The following is a 19,601-nucleotide window of genomic DNA, read 5'->3' as shown; positions in this document are numbered from 1 at the left end:
TCCCGTAAGGTGAATGGCAAAATTTTGTGCGTCATAGAGGTATTAGTTGCAATTCTTTGTGCTCTTTAATGCATACAGTGTATTGCCGCGTCTATTGTAGCCTACGGCAAATTTCACGTGTTTTACAAAAAAAAAAAAATGTCGGCATGCAACTGTCAGTTAACGGTGCTTGTTTTCTGGTCCGTCCGGTTTCTTAATGGCTGTTCCTTAAACGTCAGGTTTAAATCATTTTAAGGATACATTCTTTGTACGTGTGGTTTCTTCGATAAGTGGGGGAGAGAAAAAAATTTTTTTTTCTTTTTTCCCTAACAGCCATCTGTCGGAACAGCTGCGGAGACGGGTTCTGCTCGCGCCCCAACATGTGCACGTGCGCTAACGGGCAGATAGCGCCCAGCTGCGGGGCCAAATCCGGTGAGTGCCCCGGCCCGCGACACGTCTCTGCGCACGCAGAACGAGTCGAATTAAAATCGGCGCGGAAACGCCCCCCTTTTTTACTGTTCTACGCCTCGAACGCTGTGTGTATACAAGTCCCTTTACATCTCTTTTAAATGCTGTGTCCTTAATCGTTTTTGGAAATATGGTTTCAGGAAGCGTCTGATACCGTTTTACCTTATTCCTTTATATGACGTGAGTTATTTGCTTAGCCTTAGCAGATGATGGCCTTATTCAGGGCAAATTACACAGCATACGTGTTTATATGATCTCCGTCTGTACAGCTGGATTGTTTTACTGAAGATATTCAGGTGAACCGTCTCGCTCAAAAGTACAGCAGCAGTGTTCTGGCCTTGTAGAAAAAAAGGGTTCTTTGGGTTGTCTGCATATGGGAACCATTTTTAGTTCTTTGTGGAACCCTCAATGGTACAGTAGGTGTGGAAAGTGTGGTAGCTCCTAGAATGAACCATTTTGGCCAGCACAGAACCCTCGAAATGGAGTAAAGCTGGAGTAGAACCGAGCTGAGGTTTATTCAGCAGTTGTCCAGCTAAGTCGGTAATCCTGCTTGGTGAAATACAGGACTCCAGGACTGAAAGCTCCCTGACAAGTCTTCAAAAGCAGATGATAACTCTCTCAATCGCTAACGCTGTTTCCTGTTAATGAATGATGTAAAGTCTGATCACATCGTGATGCAATGCAATGTAATGCAGAGTGATGTAATGTGATGTGATGCAGAGTGATGTAATGTGATGTGATGCAGAGTGATGTAATGTGATGTAATGCAGAGTGATGTAATGTGATGTAATGCAGAGTGATGTAATGTAATGTAATGCAGTGTAATGTAATGCAGAGTGATGTAATGTGATATAATGTAATGCAGAGTGATGTAATGTAATGTAATGCAGAGTGATGTAATGTGATGTAATGCATGTAATGGCTACTGAGCGCGCTCTGTCTGTTCTCCGCAGGCTCGCAGTGCAACATCAGGTGTATGAATGGTGGCGTGTGCGCGGAGGACCACTGCAAGTGTCCGAAGGGCTACATCGGGACATACTGTGGCCAACGTGAGTGCCTGCACACCTCTCTACTGCAGGGCTAGGGACACAAAAGTTTCGACACCCTCTGTGTTGGTGGTTTTTCTAAATGATAAACATGAGTTCGGTTGAGTTTCTCATTTGTGCACTTTTCCTCTGCAAAGCTACCACCGCTGCCTAGCCTAACTCGTTACCATAGAGACAACGGAACCCTCCCTGCAGGCCTTCGACAAAGTATAAATGCGAACCTCCATTTTTGTTGAGTGACGCTTTGTTGACGTAGCTCAGTATTTGGTGCTGTTGATCTAGCTTTACATGCATTGGGTGACTGTTGACCTAGCTTTGCGTTTTGTTGAGTTTTGGACTTGCTTAGCATTCATTAAGTGTTAACCAAGTTTAGCATTCAGTGATTGTGTTGACCTAGCTTAGCATTCAGTGATTGTGTTGACCTAGCTTAGCATTCAGTGATTGTGTTGACCTAGCTTAGCATTCAGTGGTTGTGTTGACCTAGTTCAGTATTTGGTAGGTGTTGACCTAGCTTAGCATTTGTTGAGTTGTTGGTATAGCCTACCATTTTGTGAGTTTTGATCTTGCTTGGCATTCTGTGCATTTTAAACTAGCTTAGCATTTGGTGGGTGCTGTCCTAGCTCAGAAGTCAGTGATTGTGTTGACCTAGCTCAGTATTCAGTGATTGTGTTGACCTATCTTAGAAGTCAGGGATTATGTTGACCTAGCTAAGAAGTCAGGGATTGTGTTGACCTAGCTTAGAAGTCAGTGATTGTGTTGACCTAGCTTAGAAGTCAGGGATTGTGTTGACCTAGCTTAGAAGTCAGGGATTTGTGTTAATTTAGCTCAGCTTTTGGAGATTTTGTCTTGACTTTGCTTGGGAATAGTTCTGTTGACCTTGCTTGGCTTTTGGTGAGTGTTAAGCCCACATCTGCTGAGATTTGGTTTATTTCACACGGAACCTTTTATGTTACCGCAGCCGTAGTTCCTCCCGGTGATGTGCCCAGCGCCCACAAGCTTCCCGACGTCAGCGAGAAGATATTCCTTCCCTTTGACTTCCTCCTGCTCGTTTAGCGAACTGCAGCGTGTCGAACTCTCCCTGCATCGCAGGCGAAAGCGCATCAGCCTCTGTTTGGTTTACGGTGAAGCGGTGAAGCCAAAGGCAGGGTTTACTTTTGAGAAGAAAAAAAAACAAAATGGGGAAGAAATGTTTTCTTAAAGGAAGGTAGCCGTGGGCCAGTTTGAGTTCATCTTCATTACCCCCCCCCCCCCCACTGTGAAATGAAGCAGAGCTGCTGAGGAGGAAATCTGCGGGGGGGGGGGGATGTTCCCTCCCTCCTTCCTTTCTTGGTCTCCGTGGTGACTGACGGGCGGCTCTGTGTGTTGGGTTTTTGGGGGGGGGGGTCTCCGTGGTCTCCGTGGTCTCCGTGGTGACTGACGGGCGGCTCTGTGTGTTGGGTTTTCTCAGCGGTCTGTGAGAGCGGCTGTCAGAACGGCGGGCGCTGCATCGGGCCCAACCGGTGCGCCTGCGTCTACGGCTTCACCGGCCCCCAGTGTGAGAGAGGTAAGACTGGACCCCCCCCGACACTGTCACTCACCGTCCTCTGTCTGCCCGGAGACTGTCACTCACCCCTCTGTCCGTCTGTCCATCTAGACTGGACCCCCCCCGGGACACTGTCACTCACCCGTCCGTCCGTCTGTCTGCCCGGACACTGTCACTCACCCCTCTGTCCATCTAGACTGGACCCCCCCGCGGACACTGTCACTCACCCGTCAGTCTGTCTGTCTAGACTGGACCCCCCGGACACTGTCACTCACCCGTCCGTCTGTCTGTCTAGTCTGGCGCCCCGGAGACTGTTACTCACCCGTCCGTCTGTCTGTCTAGACTGGACCCCCCCCCGGAGACTGTTACTCACCCGTCAGTCTGTCTGTCTAGACTGGACCCCCCCGGACACTGTCACTCACCCGTCAGTCTGTCTGTCTAGACTGGACCCCCCCCGGACACTGTCACTCACCCGTCCGTCTGTCTGTCTAGTCTGGGCGCCCCGGAGACTGTCACTCACCCGTCCGTCTGTCTGCCCGGAGACTGTCACTCACCCGTCCGTCTGTCTGCCCGGAGACTGTTACTCACCCGTCCGTCTGTCTGTCTAGACTGGACCCCCGACACTGTCACTCACCCGTCCGTCTGTCTGTCTAGACTGACCCCCGGACACTGTCACTCACCCGTCCGTCTGTCCATCTAGACTGGGACCCCCCCCCGGAGACTGTTACTCACCGTCCGTCTGTCTGTCTAGACTGGACCCCCGGACACTGTCACTCACCCGTCCGTCTGTCCATCTAGACTGGACCCCCCCCGGAGACTGTTACTCACCGTCCGTCTGTCTGTCTAGACTGGACCCCCCCCGGACACTATCACTCACCCGTCCGTCTGTCTGTCTAGTCTGGGCGCCCCGGAGACTGTTACTCACCCGTCCGTCTGTCTGTCTTGCAAACAGCGGGTCTGCATGCTCTGTTCCCTTCGTACCCCTCTCACCTCCTCTCATTCCGCTCCCCATCTCCCCTAAAACAGCTAGAGCAGGGCTGCCCAACCCTGTTCCTGGAGATCTACCGTCCTGTAGGTTTTCACTCCAACCCTAACAAAGCACACCTCATTCAACATCTAGAGCAGGGCTGCCTGGCCCTGCTCCTGGAGATCTACCATCCTGTTGGTTTTCACTCCAACTCAAACAAAACACACTGCATTCAACAGCTGGAGATCTTCTTGAGCTGCTAAATAGTAGAATCAGGTGTCCCGAATTAGGGTTGAAATGAAAACCTACAAGACGGTAGATCTCCAGGAACTGGGTCGGGCAGCCCTGGTCTAGAATAAACGTTGTGCCTCTCTGCTTGGCACCGACTGTCCTTCTGTTTGGGATTGCTGTCATTCAATCTCTCGTCTTCAGCTGAATGTACTTCACTGAATGCTCTGCTGTCTGCAGTGCTTGACCCACCCTGAACAGGGCATTATCTGACAGGCGGATTTAGGCCAGTAGACCAAGCGCTCTTAGGATTTGGGGGGAGTCAGGTAAAAGCAGCTCTCTATCTCTCTCTGTCTGTCACCTGAGCCCCTCTAAACAGAGCGGGTGGAATGCTTTTCAAGTCTGTACCCCTGAGATGATTAAACTGCTGGCTGGGGGTCTGTTCAGCTGATTTCGATCACCCCCCAGCTCCTGAATGGCCTCGTTTCTCAGGCCTGTGGAACCTCCTGTGTCTGTGTCTTAAGACGGCCTATTGTACTTTATTACCTTAGCCTATATGGAAGCTCCTCTGTTTACAGGGGGGGATTGGTTTTCTCCTGAGAGAAAGTCACCAATTAACTCACCCCAGTAAGCTGTTCTGTGCTTGAGGGGGCGGGGTGGTCATAGGTGGCTGTGATTGGTTGTTCATTGTTTGAAGAGGAGTAATAGATGCCTCTGATTGGGTGTTGGGTGTTTGAAGAGGGTTAATATGTGGCTCTGATTTGGTTGTTCATTGTTTGAAGAGGAGTAATAGATGCCTCTGATTGGGTGTTGAGTGTTTAAAGAGGGTTAATATGTGGCTCTGATTGGTTGTTCAGTGTGTGTGTTGGGGGGATGGTCATAGGTGGCAGTGATTGGATGTTCAGTGTTATAAAAAGGATAAGAGTTGCCTCTGATTTGTTGTTCAATGTGCGAGGAGGGATAATAGATGGCTCTGATTGGTCATTCAGTGTTTGGGGGGGGGGGGGTCATAGGTGCCCCTGATTGGTTGTTGTGATTTGGTCCCTTTTCTTTGGACTTTAGACTTTCTTCAGTACCAACAGCTGCTCCAAGGAATTGAGGTTTGAGTCAGCGTCTGCTTTAAACTCTTAAGCTTCCCCAATCAAATCTGTTCCAACTGCAGGCGATGCGTATTTTAGGCAGGCAATGCTTCTAATAAGATCAGAACAAACACAAGTTGTTCTTGGAGTAGTAGAGAGCTTTGTATGAAGACATGCAAAGTGAATCATATTTTCTGTCTTTTTTTTATTTATTAGGAGAACAAACTGACTTTGGACTGTCTTTGTGTTTGCAGTGATATATGAGTTACGCTCTTTTACTATTACTGTTTCTTGCGGGGAATATAATGACACATTCTTACTGGTAAATGATCACGTGAAGATGGGGGTTGAGTCATATGAGTAATAAAGTCGGAGTAAAAAGAAATGCTGACACTGTTCACAATTTTTCAGTTGGCGATCTAAAATTATAGCCAGCAGTGTTAATCTAAAGAAGGTGCTGGGGGGGAAGTGATTCACGTTGGTGGTTGTTGGGCGGTTGCTTTTGACTGTACTTGCTGCTGTTATTGTGTTCGCATTGTGATACGCGAGCCTCACTTCAAGCTTTCAACGCAGGATTTTTATCTGGAAAATATTATAAATTAAACATGCTGAGGCATATCTGTGATGCACTGCCAGTCTGTCTTTATGCACTTTTGTGGAATTTGTGCACTTTGTCTGTATTTGTTGTTCGAAAAAATGTGTCTGGGCATGGCATTCTTTTCTGTGTGGGGAGGGGTGGGTGTGGCTACAGAGGGGACTAGACTGCAGTGGCGTGTTTGCTAGCTAGCTGCAGCAAAGAAGCCCAGATACAGCGAAGCAAAAAAGACAAGCTGACAGGACTTGTTCAAGAACTAGAGTCAACCCTGGAATTGCTTTTCCTCGGTGGCGACAGCTTTAGTTCACCAAGGGGATGAAAAGCGACGCGGAGCTGGCCTGTTTTCTGTTGGAGTTACCACTAGCTAACCCAGCTACAGTGGCTACGTTAAGTGGGGTATTCAGGGAGAGTGGGTGCGGTTGAAGCTCGAGGAGGAGACTTCTTTGACTGTAAACACAGGACCGCAGCAAGGCTAAGAAACCCTGCGTATAGTATGCCTTTAAGGAACAGCAGATGTGCTGCTGGCTGTGAATCCAGGGGCACTGGTCTGTTGTGCTGGAGTGGGGGGGGGGGGGGTGGCAGGAGGGCTCAAGCACTTACCTGAAACTTACCTGTGGTGACATCACAGATCCTTTGTGCCCACCAGAAACTCGGCTCCATCTCCCTTTCACACGAGAACACCGGAATCTGATGTTGTCTCCCGAAAGTTCGTTAATGGGGCCGTGAGCAGGTACAGGACTGTGGCAGAGGACATTCTGCACTGTGATACAGCACCAGGAACTCCTGTTACTGCGCAGAACCTCCTGCATCGATGAAACGGAGAGGGCTACAGGTGTAGGGTATCTGAATCTGAATCTGTGGAATCTGTAGTGAGCCACAGGTGACCCCTGGAATGCCTAGAGCAGAGGCTTTCATGAGTGACCAGATCCCCCCCCCCCTCCCCCATGAGTTGTAAAAGGCCTGTGGCCAAGATGGGCATAAAATGTGTTCCGCTTGGTTAAAACGTCCCCGGATATCAATTTCTGGAGCATGCCGGACGTGTTCCCCCCCAGCCCCCCACCCCCAACCCCCCCTTTTCTCTCTCCCTGTATCTCTCAACCCCTCTCTTGCACACATAGGGCCTGATGTACAAAAACCTTTTAGTACACATCCCAAAAAAATAAAACAACCAGTGATTGGTGCAACACAAATACCATGACCATTCATTGGTCAGTTTTATTGGTTTGCATGTGCTGAAAAGTTTTTCCACATGCTTAAGGTCTTAGTAAATGAGCCCCATAGTGTTTTTATGTTCCTGATTTTAAGAGCTTGATGTTAACATTAACTTATTGGTATCATTCCTAAATTCCTAAAAAGTGCAGCATGCACATTTTTAATTGTGCATGTGTCATGACAATGAGGTTGAATTGAATTTCACTGGGAGGGGGGGTTGGGGTTGGCAGTGTTTGCTGTGTATGGTAGGCAGTCATTGAACAAAGGAAGTCTGTTTTTCGTTGAAAGCGCAGATTTTGGGCTTCTAGGGATATGTAATCAAGAGGTCCAGACAGATAATGCGCAGATATGAACTGTCGTTTAAGTACCAAGACAAAGGAGCCGTTGTGTTTCTCCTGCAGTGGTGAGCGCATGTTTCTGCATAAGAATCAAATCAAAGCTGCAGATGGCCCAGTTGGCAGGGTTTCTTCATCTGAGCATAAATCTGCTGCCGTACTGCTTGCTATCAGCTCGTGAGAGCGAATGGCCAGCGAATTATTTTCATTACTGTGTGCGAGGCAATGTTCTTGTTGGATGATGGCATTTGTCTTCCGTCCAACACGGGGTGGTGTTCTGTGTCAGTGTTTAGCCTGATTTCTTTGGCAGATTCGTCATAATAATCATAACTCATGATCGTAAGAGTACCATATGGGACGCTTGGCGTGTTCTTCGACGCACTGAGCTTTTCGGAGGGTTGTTTGTTTTAGGGGAAAGGGAGTGTCTGTGGGTATAAGGGGTTTCTGGCTCACTGAGCGGTCTGGTTTAGCGCTGTGCGGTTTCTGCGTTTTCTTTAATCAGGAATAGGTGCGTGGCAGGTGTGTGCGTCGGCTTTCTCTGCCTTCAAACGAAAGCCCCCAGCCGTAGAGAGGAACGTCTTTTTTTTTTTTTCCCCAGATAGTGGAATGTCCGCAGGAACTCTCTGCCTCAAACTACTGTTGACACACAAAATTAATGTGACCCATCTTGGGTATTTGTAGCCATGTGAATATGTATTTTGGAAACCCAACATTCTTTTTTATTTGCAGTTTTTTTTTTTTTTGTATTATTTTTGTGTTTGTTACACAGTTGCTATTTGTTACCGTTGTTATGGGTTATTTGAAAAGCAGTGGCGACGGACATTGTGTTCTGGTTGTTTTTCAGCCTACGTTAGTTTCATTTGTATTGCTGTACATGTTTTGATTTGGGATGCATAACAACGTTTGGGTCATATAGGCGATATCTAATAACGGCTCAAAAGGAACTGATACTGAGGTTATGGTCGATTTTCATTTGATGTGCTGCTGATGCTGTTAATTAAGTTAAAATGTCATGCTGAAGAAGTACTGTAGCGATTTCAGCTAGAGACAGACCAGGCGGATCGCACTTTTGAGCCATTGTGCTCATTTATTATTGTCAAAAGAAAGCAGATTCAAGCACAGGAGAAACAGAACTGGCCTCGCGTTCTGTCTGTGTGCTCGTTTCATACCCAACTTGCGGCCCATAATGCAAATTGCCATGATGCACCAAACACCCAGAGAATCTGACTGGTTACTTCCTGATCCTGGACTAACTGGCTCAGCAGCAGGGAATCTAACGGGCTGTGAGCTTCTGGATTGAGAAAAGAAACCTCTTTTTCTTGATCCTCACTTCACTCAGTTTCCCTTCATAAGCATCTGTGCTCATCTGCGTCTTCCCTGAATGTGGAAGCTTGGTTAGTGTTTGTGTTTTGTGGCTGTAAAGTAAAACAGGGAGATACCGTATCAGTTAATACGGCTAGATAGACAAACATCCGTTATTGACGTTGGCCCCAAAAGTTCTGTATCTCTTTAACCTTGAAAACACCCCCAGTTTTCCAGTAATCTTAAAAAAAAAAAAAGACAACAAATTTAATGCCTGTCACATAACAGACTGTGTGTAATAGGCTTGCCCATTACTCTGCAGTTTCCTTGTGTGTTCAGACCCAGTGCTAAATGCTAAATGCTAATAAACAGCCACATTTGCATTTTCAGTACCGATGACCACGGCTACAACACGAGCAGCAGTTTAGCAAGTGATACAATGTCACCTTTTGTTTTTTTTACATGTACGTATCTTGCATCTTTACAACTGTTTGTGTGTTATGTTCTGTTCATCTATTTCAATCAGCTGAAATGTTAACCAACCCCCCCCCCCCTCCCAGTATTGAATTAAATTAGTGAATTATAATGGCCTCTCTGTTTGGAAACCACACTGATTCAGTTAAAGCCATTATGGCGTTTTGGCACAACATGGAGTCCTTCCCCCAGGGGTAAGATGGAGGAACCGAGCCGCTGGGCCTTCCGTTTATCAGGGCAGCCGGTTGATGCTTGCATTAATGGGCCCGGGTAATAAAAAGCATTCTGTGCTGTCTGTTTACTCTGGAGCAGCTTAGCAAGTCACATGGTCCACAGGGCAAGCAAAGATATGCCCTTCAGCACCAACAGGATGATACCCCCCGCCCCCCCCCCCCCCCCCGAAACTGTTATCGGGCTGAGGCCGTGGCCAACACAAACTGCTTTCTCTCCCTTTGTTTGCTTTATCGTACTCTAATAATGTGCGTTCCCTCTCCAGTTATTGTGAAATTTGGTGACATTTATAGTTTGTTTTCCAGTTGTTTGGCTTTTGGTCACGCTTATTTCACGTTGTTTTCAGATTAGCTTTTGGCTTAATGTAGAGTTTAAAGAGGCTGTGTGGGGACAGGGTCTGTGAAGTGACACGTGGGTAAGTGGTGGATGGTTGGACTGCGGTGTGTGATGCGTGATGCGATCGCACCAATCAGATCGCCTCGTTCTTGCGCCCTTGGTCAGCTTTGCCAGAGGCAAATGGTTCCTCTGGAAGTCCCTCATTTTTAAGTCTTTAATTACACACTGCATTTGGCATGGAAGACGAGGGAAAACAAGCAATTTATGAGCCGTTTGTTATAAACATTACGGCGTGAATTATGGGTGCGATGCAATACAGCTGTGTGTGTGTGTCTGTGTGTGTCTGTGTGAGTGTGTTTGCATGTGTGTCTGTGTGTGTGTGTGTGTGTGTGTGTTTGTGTGTGTACATGCGTGCGGGCGTGTGTGTGTGTGTGTGTGTGTACATGCGTGCGTGCGGGCGTGTGTGTGTGTGTGTGTGTACATGCGTGCGTGCGTGCGTGTGCGTGTGTGTGAGTGTATGTCCGTTAAACACGCAGGGATGCTTGTAGTCGGTCGGAAACCCCCAGCCTGCCCTCCCAGGTGTGACTCACCTGGTTCACTTGGTCACCAGACCTCCGTGTCGACAGCGCGTCTGAAACACTTCACAGGCGGGCGGAATTTTCACACGCTCCTGCACGTCCCCGAGCTTCATCACAGAACCTGTTTGCAATTACCCAGAATGCACCAGCGAGCGAAATGTGCGTGAGCCGCCTGATGCTGCAGTTATTCGGTGCTGCTCAAATTAAGGGCGTTATGCTCATTTACTGTTGAAACGCAGAGCTGAGTCTGTTCCTCTGCCTCTTCACGTCTGTTCCCAGCTTTACTGCGGTCTCAGGACAGCCGAAAAAACACACACCAGGATCTGACCTCAGACTTCACAATACAGCTCCGTAGCCAGCGTTTTCCCAGCCATATTAGATTTTCCTGTATTAGATTTTCAGATATCTGCTGGACGAGTATTACATCACGTTTGGCTTTTTGGGCATTTGGCAGACGCTCTTGCCCAAACTGGCTTACACAGCTTGCCTTATTTTTGGCTGGACCGCAACAGCGGGGCCAGCCCTACAAACGCGAATGTCTGTGACTGACTGACTGACTGAGTGAGTGATGTGAAGTGAAGTTACACCATTGGTCGGCCGAGTTATGAAGTCACACTATTGGTCGGCTGGATCACTTGTGTTAGGTCCAGCCATATACTAGGTTTTAACCTGGTATTGTTTTTTTTAAAAAAACAAACAGCCCGTTTTATACAGCTGGATATATACTGAAGCAATTCAGGTAATGTATCTCACTCAAATATTCAATGGCAGTGCTCTACCTGAATACCAGTGAATGGCAATGCATAGTGTGTGCATATATGACCTGGTTTACCATTAGTTATGCCAGAAATCTATTGTCCAATGATAGTATGGACTACCCTCCTCTTCTCCTTTACTATGTTGTATCTATAGCCAAGATTGTGATGATCTTGATCACTATTCACCTACAGACCCAGCTGTTCATGTTGGCTACCGTGGTTACAGTACCTCTGCAGGATAAGAGAGATACCCAATAATAGTTCTGGGATGGCAGCCCAACAATTTAGAACATTTTTTTATATGCCCCCTTTTCCAATTTGGAACAAAATGGTATACAGCTGTGCTTATGCTGCAGTCCTGCTGATTTTCTTTTTTTTTCTGCTTGAGGTTGGCCACATTTTAGCTGATCTAGTGTATGGCACTGTGTATTTTCTGATGATGGTACGTCTTGCTGGAAAGTTTTAAACTGATGAAATTTGATTGTTTCGTTGTCTGTTTCTTGTCATTTGATGTTTTGTCTTGAGGGCTAAGTACCACGCTGGTAATGAGCGTTGCTAATGCTAATGTGTTTATGAGCCATCCTCTGGGCACAACTTGCACACAGTGATGTCTGTGTTCTTTTACCCCAAAAAAAAACAAAACAATCAGTCAGTCGATCCATGCGGGACAGTGCAGAGAAGCCCACGCTCTCCTCCGAGGCAGAAGTTTGTTACAAACTCAACGCCCAGGCCACTGATCCGTAGTGGAGTCATTCCGAAATGAACGAACGAATCTTATTGAACGATTCATTTTTAAACTCGGGAAACTGTCAGTGGTACATACTGAAACTTCAATTTCAGCTCCTGGACTGATTCAAGTGAGTGAGTCCAGCTCGAGCCAGACAGGAAGAAATAAAAAGTGAATAGTATATTGGGCAAAGCGAGTGTGTTTAAAAAAATATTTTTTAATGGTTAAGTCTGAGAAAGTAACTTGGACTCTCGAAAGTTGGATTCATTTTGATGTACTGACTCGAGGGTACTGATTCGTTCTAAAGAATCAAAATTCCCGACACTAATCTGTAGTGCTGTCATATCTGCTGTCATATCCCCCCCCCAACACTATTTTTTAGTGCCGTTATATGTGTGACCCCCCCTCAGTTTTTAAAACGCCGGACAGACGCCTCATGTCCTCGGCAGGCTGTCACGCGCACAAGCGGGACCCCCCCCCCCACCCCCCTCTGTAAATGTTTAGAAAATAGCGACTCTGCTCCACTGTGAGGCCAGGCCGGCCCGTCAGGCCAGCCAAGATCGAGTCCGCTCGGCGGATAAGAAGCCCGCGTTGGCGCAGTTGCCTTTTCCGGGAAATCTCAGCTGCGCCGTTTTTCCAGAGATGTCCACAAACACATCAGCGAATTATAAATATAGATCACGGCTGTGTAAAACAGTTTGTGCTGGTGCTGTGTATTTTGCCTGGGTTTGGGTAATCCTTGCAAGGACTGTGGCCAAACAAAACTGTCCCAAATTGAACTGTCGCCCACGCTCGCTCTCCCCCCGACCCCACCCCCACCCCTACCCTCCTACCCTGTTGAGATTGGAAAAACATTCTGAAATTGAGATACAAGCTTCAGCAAAGCTCTCAAAGGTAGCCTGCATCCTTTCAACTTAACTTTTGTTTGTAGTGATCCAGGAAAGACGTCGCTCTGGGATGTGTTTGGTAAAGTTCACAGTGTTAGATGTTATGTTGTTATTGTTTGTGCTGTTAGGAAGGCTAGATAATCTGGAGAACACTATGTATGTCATTGGGGTGCAGATCATTTACAGTTTTTTTTGGTGGGGGGGGGGGGAGCCAGTGATTCTATCCGTTTAATTGGAGCTCTCTTGCAGAATGCATATGTCCTGCAGCCTGCACTGGTATGCATCAGGCCACAACACATGCTTTCCAGAACAAAGTCAGATTCATATTTTTAATCCTTCAACTCTTTTAATTGCCGTTTAACATTGAAAACACTCCAGCAGTCCGTTGAGACTTCTCAGTGAAACATCTTACTGAACAAAATGAACAATTGCATTGAATAATATTTTTTTTTATTCACACAGTTTCTTTTGATCTGAACATTTTTTAAAAATTGCCAGTTATCTGCAGTGTTACACTGGCGTCAAAAGGGTTTACACATTGAAAAATGTTAAAGTTTGAAGTTGAAAATTTTCAACCATGTTTTGAACTTTGTCAGACTGTAGGTGTGTAGGGAAGGGAATTCCAGGGAGAGCATGCGGTACAAAACTCGGTCCCAGCTAACGCAAAACGTTCTCTCAACGTTACTGGAATGCTTTGTCAGTGTTACAACATTGTGTTACATGGCAGCATTGTGAGGACATGGTAAATGGACTGCATTTATATAGCGCTTTTATCCAAAGCACTTTACAATTGATGCCTCTCATTCGCCAGAGCAGTTAGGGATTAGGGGTTAGGTGTCTTGCTCAAGGACACTTCAACATGCCCAGGGCGGGGTTTGAACCGGCAACCCTCCGACTGCCAGACAATCGCTCTTACCTCCTGAGCTATGTCGCCCCGACATTGTGAGAACACTGCAGCAGCGTTGTGAGGTCATTTTGTGTTAGCCGCGATGTCTCCCGGTTTCACACAGCTGCAGAAACGGCGACTGCGTGTAAGTGGCCTGTGCAGGCCCTGCGCTAACACAGAACCACACAGTCTGCTCCACCTGCGCTTTAACAGGCACAGGGCCGATGCGTCTCCATGGTGATGATTACGCTGACGTCCCTGGCGCTTCGTTTCCCGAACGCGTTTTAACTCGTTTAAAGCTTCCGCTGGGACCGGGGTCAGAAGTTCACCACAACAACCCAGTCTGGAAGTGATTAGACCTGCATAAGCTATTTTCTTGGCAACAAAAAAAAAAAGGGTAACAAGACGCTATTCAGAAATGTGACAAAGGTGAGATGGCCACGCCTACCCCATTAACCCCCCCCCCCCAACCTCCACCTCTCAAGGGTCATGTGCCCCCGGAAGAGGAGCAGATACTTATAATATCAAGATGTTTCTTTCTTTGGATTTCCTTTTGCATGATGTTATAGGTATGGCCGTTAAAGATGGGTTGTCTTGCCTAGTCGTACCTTCTTTGGTTACAATACAATTTGCTGCTAGTTAGGCTAGCGTTTCGCTCAGTGATTTTAAATGGGCCTTCGGTGCCTTATTGGTGATGTCTCGCTTTTGTATTCCTGAGAATATCCCATTGAGTTTCTCCACTGCCGTACATCGCTCTGCATAGCTCTGCCTGACAGTCGATTGTAACGCAGTGAGTGCTCCACCGGGCTTAAACCCAGAGTTATTAATAGCACCGGAGCTAGCGTGTATATACAGATCATTAGCCACTCTCTCTCTCTGGAGCAGTTCTCCACGCTGCGCTTTGTGTGAACGCCAGATGTTAGAAGGGTTGGAGGTTAAATCTGGGATGCAGTTCTGAAATTTCAGTTTTTAAGAAATGAAATGGTATGTGGGGGGAGAACTGTTTAAAGTGTCCGGATCCAAATCCTGACTGGCTGCTTTCATGCAGATGTTACTGCAGCAGGCTCTCAGTGCAGAGGGAGCACAGGCCATGAGCTTCAGCTATCATACTTTATTTATTTTTTTAAAGTTTGGCACCCATCGTGCGGCTGAGAATGTCCAATTCCCACCCTAATTTGGAATTACTATTTCTAGCTGCGTTCATGCGCAATCTCCATGAGTGACACGCGTGGTCCTGCCTGTGAAACGTGTGACATCACCAGCTAACTTTAACTTTTCCCACTGCGGCCCACAGCCAAGCTCGCATAGTGCTGATTTATTGAGCTTTTCAGTTTTATTGAGCTTAGATGGCTAACAGAGACTTTGATCTCAAAGGTAAGCAGCTTGGTGCTGTAAATGGGAAAAAATGTTAGCATAGGTAGGATTAATTCTGTGTTCCTGTTATTAAACGTTCTTATGCTGTTATGTTCTAACGTTCTATGTTCTCACGCTCTTCTGTTCCTGTGATCCCAGACTACAGAACCGGGAATTCTCATGCTGTTGTGTTCCAATATTCTATGTTCTGACGCTGTTCTGCTCTAATGTTCTATGTTCTGACGCTGTTCTGCTCTAATGTTCTATGTTCTGACGCTGTTCTGCTCTAATGTTCTGTGTTCTCACACTGTTATGTTCTAATGTTCTATGTTCTCATGCCGTTGTGTTCTAATGTTCTATGTTCTCATGCCGTTGTGTTCTAATGTTCTATGTTCTCATGCTGTTGTGTTCTAATGTTCTATGTTCTCACACTGTTATGTTCTAATGTTCTATGTTCCCATGCTGTTGTGTTCTAATGTTCTATGTTCTCATGCTGTTGTGTTCTAATGTTCTATGTTCTCATGCTGTTATGTTCTAATGTTCTATGTTCCCATGCTGTTGTGTTCTAATGTTCTATGTTCTCACGCTGTTGTGTTCTAATGTTCTATGTTCTCATGCTGTTATGTTCTAACGCTCTATGTTCTCATGCTGTTGTGTTCTAATGTTCTATGTTCAGATGCTGTTGTGTTCTAATGTTCTATGTTCTCCCGCTCCTCTGTTCCTGTCTCCCAGACTACCGCACCGGGCCCTGCTTCACGCAGGTGAGTAACCAGATGTGCCAGGGCCAGATGAGCGGCATCGTGTGCACCAAGACGCTGTGCTGCGCCACCGTGGGCCGCGCCTGGGGGCACCCCTGCGAAATGTGCCCCCCCCAGCCCCAACCCTGCCGCCGCGGCTTCATCCCCAACATCCGCACTGGGGCCTGCCAAGGTGAGCCCCTCCCTCCCGACCGCCACCCTCCCCCCCCCCCCGCACCGGGGCCTGCCAAGGTGAGCCCCTCCCTCCCGCCACACCCCCCCCCCCCAACCCCAACCCCCCACCCCGCACCGAGGACTGCCAAGGTGAGCCCCTCCCTCCCGCCACACCCCCCCACCCCCACACCGCGGCCTGCCAAGGTGAGCTCCTACCACTGTCCCGCCCCACCCCCCCCCTAAACCCCCAGACCCTGCACTGGGGCCTGCCAAGGTGAGCTCCTACTGCCATCCTGCCTGCCAAACCCCCCCCAACCCTAAACACCCCAGCCCCACACCGCGGCCTGCCAAGTTGAGCCACGCCCTCTCGCCCATGATAAAACGGTCACCAGACTTATGCAAACAGCAGCAGCTGATGTTTTATTGTTCGCTTTTTGTGTTTTAATTATTGTTTTCTTGAGCGTACGCAAACGGCGGCTGCATCGTAAACAACGGACAGAAATACTTCCAGAGAACTTTTTACAGAGAACTGTCACAAAGACGCTTTTCAGAGTAGCAAGGCAAGAGACACAGCAAAAAGAGCAAAACACCAGGCTTGAACCCCCAAATAGCATGTATGAGGTAAAAAAACTCCCCAATGGGAAGAAATCTTGAGAGGAACCTGGTTATAGAGGGGGAGCCCAGTAGCAGACAGGAAATAAAATGGGTTAAGCAGGCTACTGCTGAGCTGAAAGCTAACAGGAATAATAGAGCAAATGGTATAAATTATGAAGGCAAACCAGGTGAATAACTGCAGGAGTGGGGGGCTGTGGGCGGGGGGGGGCGGGATGTGATGACAGACAGAAACGGAAGGAAATGAAAGAGAGCAAAGGAATGGCATTGAGGTGGTGGAATAACAGTTAGAGAAATTAGGTCAGGATGGTGGGGGGCGGGGGCGGGGGGGGGTGGGCAGGTGCGGTTTGAAGGGAAGGGGGTGGGGGGGGTGAAGCCTCAGATGCCCCTGTAAGCAGAGCCAGAGGCAATAGTGGAGTGGAAAAACCTCTCAAACAGACCTCCTGTTTCCCCCCCCCCACCCCCCCTCGCGATAAGGACGAGGGGGGTGAGGCACTGCCCCCAGACAACCCCTCTCCATCCTCCCACAACTGCTGCTCTGCACAGACCTGCTCCCTCCTCACCTGAGATCGCATTTGAACAGGTACACTCACCAGTCACAGACTGGAGAATGGTGACTGACCAATCAGGATAAAGGGAACAAAAAGACATTCTGGAATGTTCTTTGAATCTCTCCTCCTGTGGTACAAACTCTCCTCCTGGGTCACTATCGTGTGTTTGGGTTGGCACATCCGCGTCACTGTGACAGCTGATTTCTCACTTATAGAGAGGAAAGCGACCATCTACTCGAGGTCTACATTATCAGAAACGCAAACCTGTACTTAACAGCCCCTGTCTCTCACTGGGGATGCGTGCGGATGTTTACAAACGCTCAGGAACACAACGAGAGCTCAGAGTTCAGAGCTCAAAGCATGCAGCTGCTTATTATGTTAGTGCCGATGGCTCCTCTGCATTGTCTGCCCAGCTGTGAAAAATAAAATATAACAGAATAAATTAATAAATGAAATTTAAAAAGTTAAGACAGTTGGATTTTAGAGATGTGTCTGTAGAGCGGTCTGAAGTGAGGCTCAGATCTGGCTTAGTGTTGCCACTCTGTCCCGACGGAGTCTACAGCTCCTGATTCAAAACAGAGGTTTGAATCAAAACAGCCCCCCATGATAGAGCACTCAATCAAAGCTGTGTGTGTGTGTGTTCGTGTGTGTGTGTGTGCATGCTTCGTGTGTGGAGTCCTCCTCAAATGTAGCCAATAAGATGGGAAGGTTTTATTGTTTAGATTGTGTTACAGTCTTGGACACGCATCAGTCCAGACTTGCATCACCCAGAAATGTAAAAAATTAAAAGTTTGTCTGATCTTCATTCCTGTAGAGAATTCTCGGCTGGGCTGGAGGGGAATTTCTCCACGGTACGATTCACAGAGCTCACCGTTCTGTTTAAGACTAAATAACACAGCGTGAGTTTGACACAGGAAGTCATTAATGGTGTTATGATTTATCCACGCTCTGCTGATCCCAGTCATGCAGATCTGAACTGCGGATTCTCATCAATACTGGCTCCTTTCTAAGCGCATTATGAGTCTGTTACTTAGTCTGAGAGCGTAATGTCTAAACCAGGCAAGCTGAAATCTGTTTAGCATAGACGGCCAAGCCAGTCTGTCATCAATGGGCCAAATTTGAATGGGCCCAGATGCAAAGGTAAATGTATAACTGTAGGATTGTATGTTTTCAGTGCTTCATCACAACATGGGCTTGCATGGTTAGTGATGTTGACGTGAACGCAGCTTCATTACTGTGTTACTGTTGTTTTGATGGGTTTGACTTCCATAAAATGCCTTTATTTATGTATATGAAATCAAAATCTAATAGTCGATCAGTTGAATTGGGCTTACTAAGCATTCAGGTGCTGCCCCTCATTTACATCATTGTAGAACTGTGGCTCCTTAAATGCACCAGCACACTTTGGGTTTGTGTGATTACCGCCCCTTCTGAGGGCCAAACCAGACGTTTTGGGCCCCTGGGGGGGCCATAGCGAGGCTATCGCGGGACGAATCGGCGGTTACTCCCACGGCCCCTGACGGGTGTTAGAGGTGTTAAAGACGGAGTGACAGGTGAAGAGGTAATACCTGCCCATTCTGAGGCTTCCAAACGTCTGCCTCTTTCCCTCCGCCGTCCTTTTGATGTGTCGGTCAGCGTGGACAGCAACAGGTTCTGCGCCCCCCCCCCCCCGCCCCCGCCCCCTCCCCGTCCCCGTAAAAGTGCTGGCTACGTTACCGAAGGACCGCCCAGCCCAACCCCCCCGCAACCACCACACCCCCCACCCACCCGGACAGCCCGGGCACTCATAACAGCCTGAAAGCTGTTGTACTTTACCCAGAATTCCACGGCAGACGCAAGATTCGCAGAAACCGGTGCCATATTGACTAATATTGATGCAGATTAATGATCGTGTCTACTGAAGTGATGTATGTATTCATATAAAAACAGCTGTTTATTGTGCAGACTGGATTATCGTTGAGCCCCAGAGAAAGCACTGGCACTCAGTCCTCTGTGTTTGGGAATATTTATAATTTCCCTTGGCTCAATTTGCCAGCTTATTTATATTCTGATGTAATCCTCAAGCAGCTACTCAAGTAAAATAAGCAACGTGGGAGCAGTCTAATGCTTTTTAAAAAGTGTCCGCTTGTTTGGAGATTGTATGAGGTCACTGGGAGTGAGCCGAATATCGGTTGCATTTTTTTTCGAAATACTCCCCTCACGTCGGCCCTCCCCCTCCCCGATTTTTCCGGGTGACCTCACCTGGGAATGAAACGCGCTCTTGTTTTTCGGGACGCAGACGGTGGGACGCGTGTCCCCCGCCGTCCGGTCGTGTGGCTTTGGGGGCGAAGTTAACACCCGCCTGCGATAGTCGCCCCACCCAGGCTCATCACACCCCCCTCCCGACACCGCTGTTAAAAAAAAAAAACCACACAAAAAACCCTTCTCTAGGACACAAGGAGCCCTTATTTTACACCTCGCACTGTTGCCTCACAGCGAGAAGGTTGTGGGTTCGAATCCCAGTCGGAGCCTTTCTGTGTGGAGTTTGCATGTTCTCCCCGTTTCCTCCCACAGTCCAAAGACAT

The 19,601-nt window shown here is 47.8% G+C and overlaps 1 protein-coding gene across 1 annotated transcript in view; it reads left to right on the top strand.

Moving 5' to 3' along the window:
- The window catches only part of LOC135239870 (fibrillin-2-like), a 115,504-nt gene that overhangs the window by 3,483 nt on the left and 92,420 nt on the right, over window positions 1-19,601 (top strand). Inside the window, exons 3-6 of the mRNA XM_064308856.1 lie at window positions 313-411; window positions 1,401-1,496; window positions 2,941-3,036; window positions 15,696-15,893. Of these exons, the coding sequence (XP_064164926.1) occupies window positions 313-411; window positions 1,401-1,496; window positions 2,941-3,036; window positions 15,696-15,893 (489 nt within the window). The remainder of the gene's footprint in view (window positions 1-312; window positions 412-1,400; window positions 1,497-2,940; window positions 3,037-15,695; window positions 15,894-19,601) is intronic.

Source organism: Anguilla rostrata, chromosome 14 (assembly GCF_018555375.3).
Source record: "Anguilla rostrata isolate EN2019 chromosome 14, ASM1855537v3, whole genome shotgun sequence".
In the NCBI taxonomy this organism is placed as follows: domain Eukaryota; kingdom Metazoa; phylum Chordata; class Actinopteri; order Anguilliformes; family Anguillidae; genus Anguilla; species Anguilla rostrata.
This window is presented reverse-complemented; position numbering and strand designations above follow the sequence as displayed.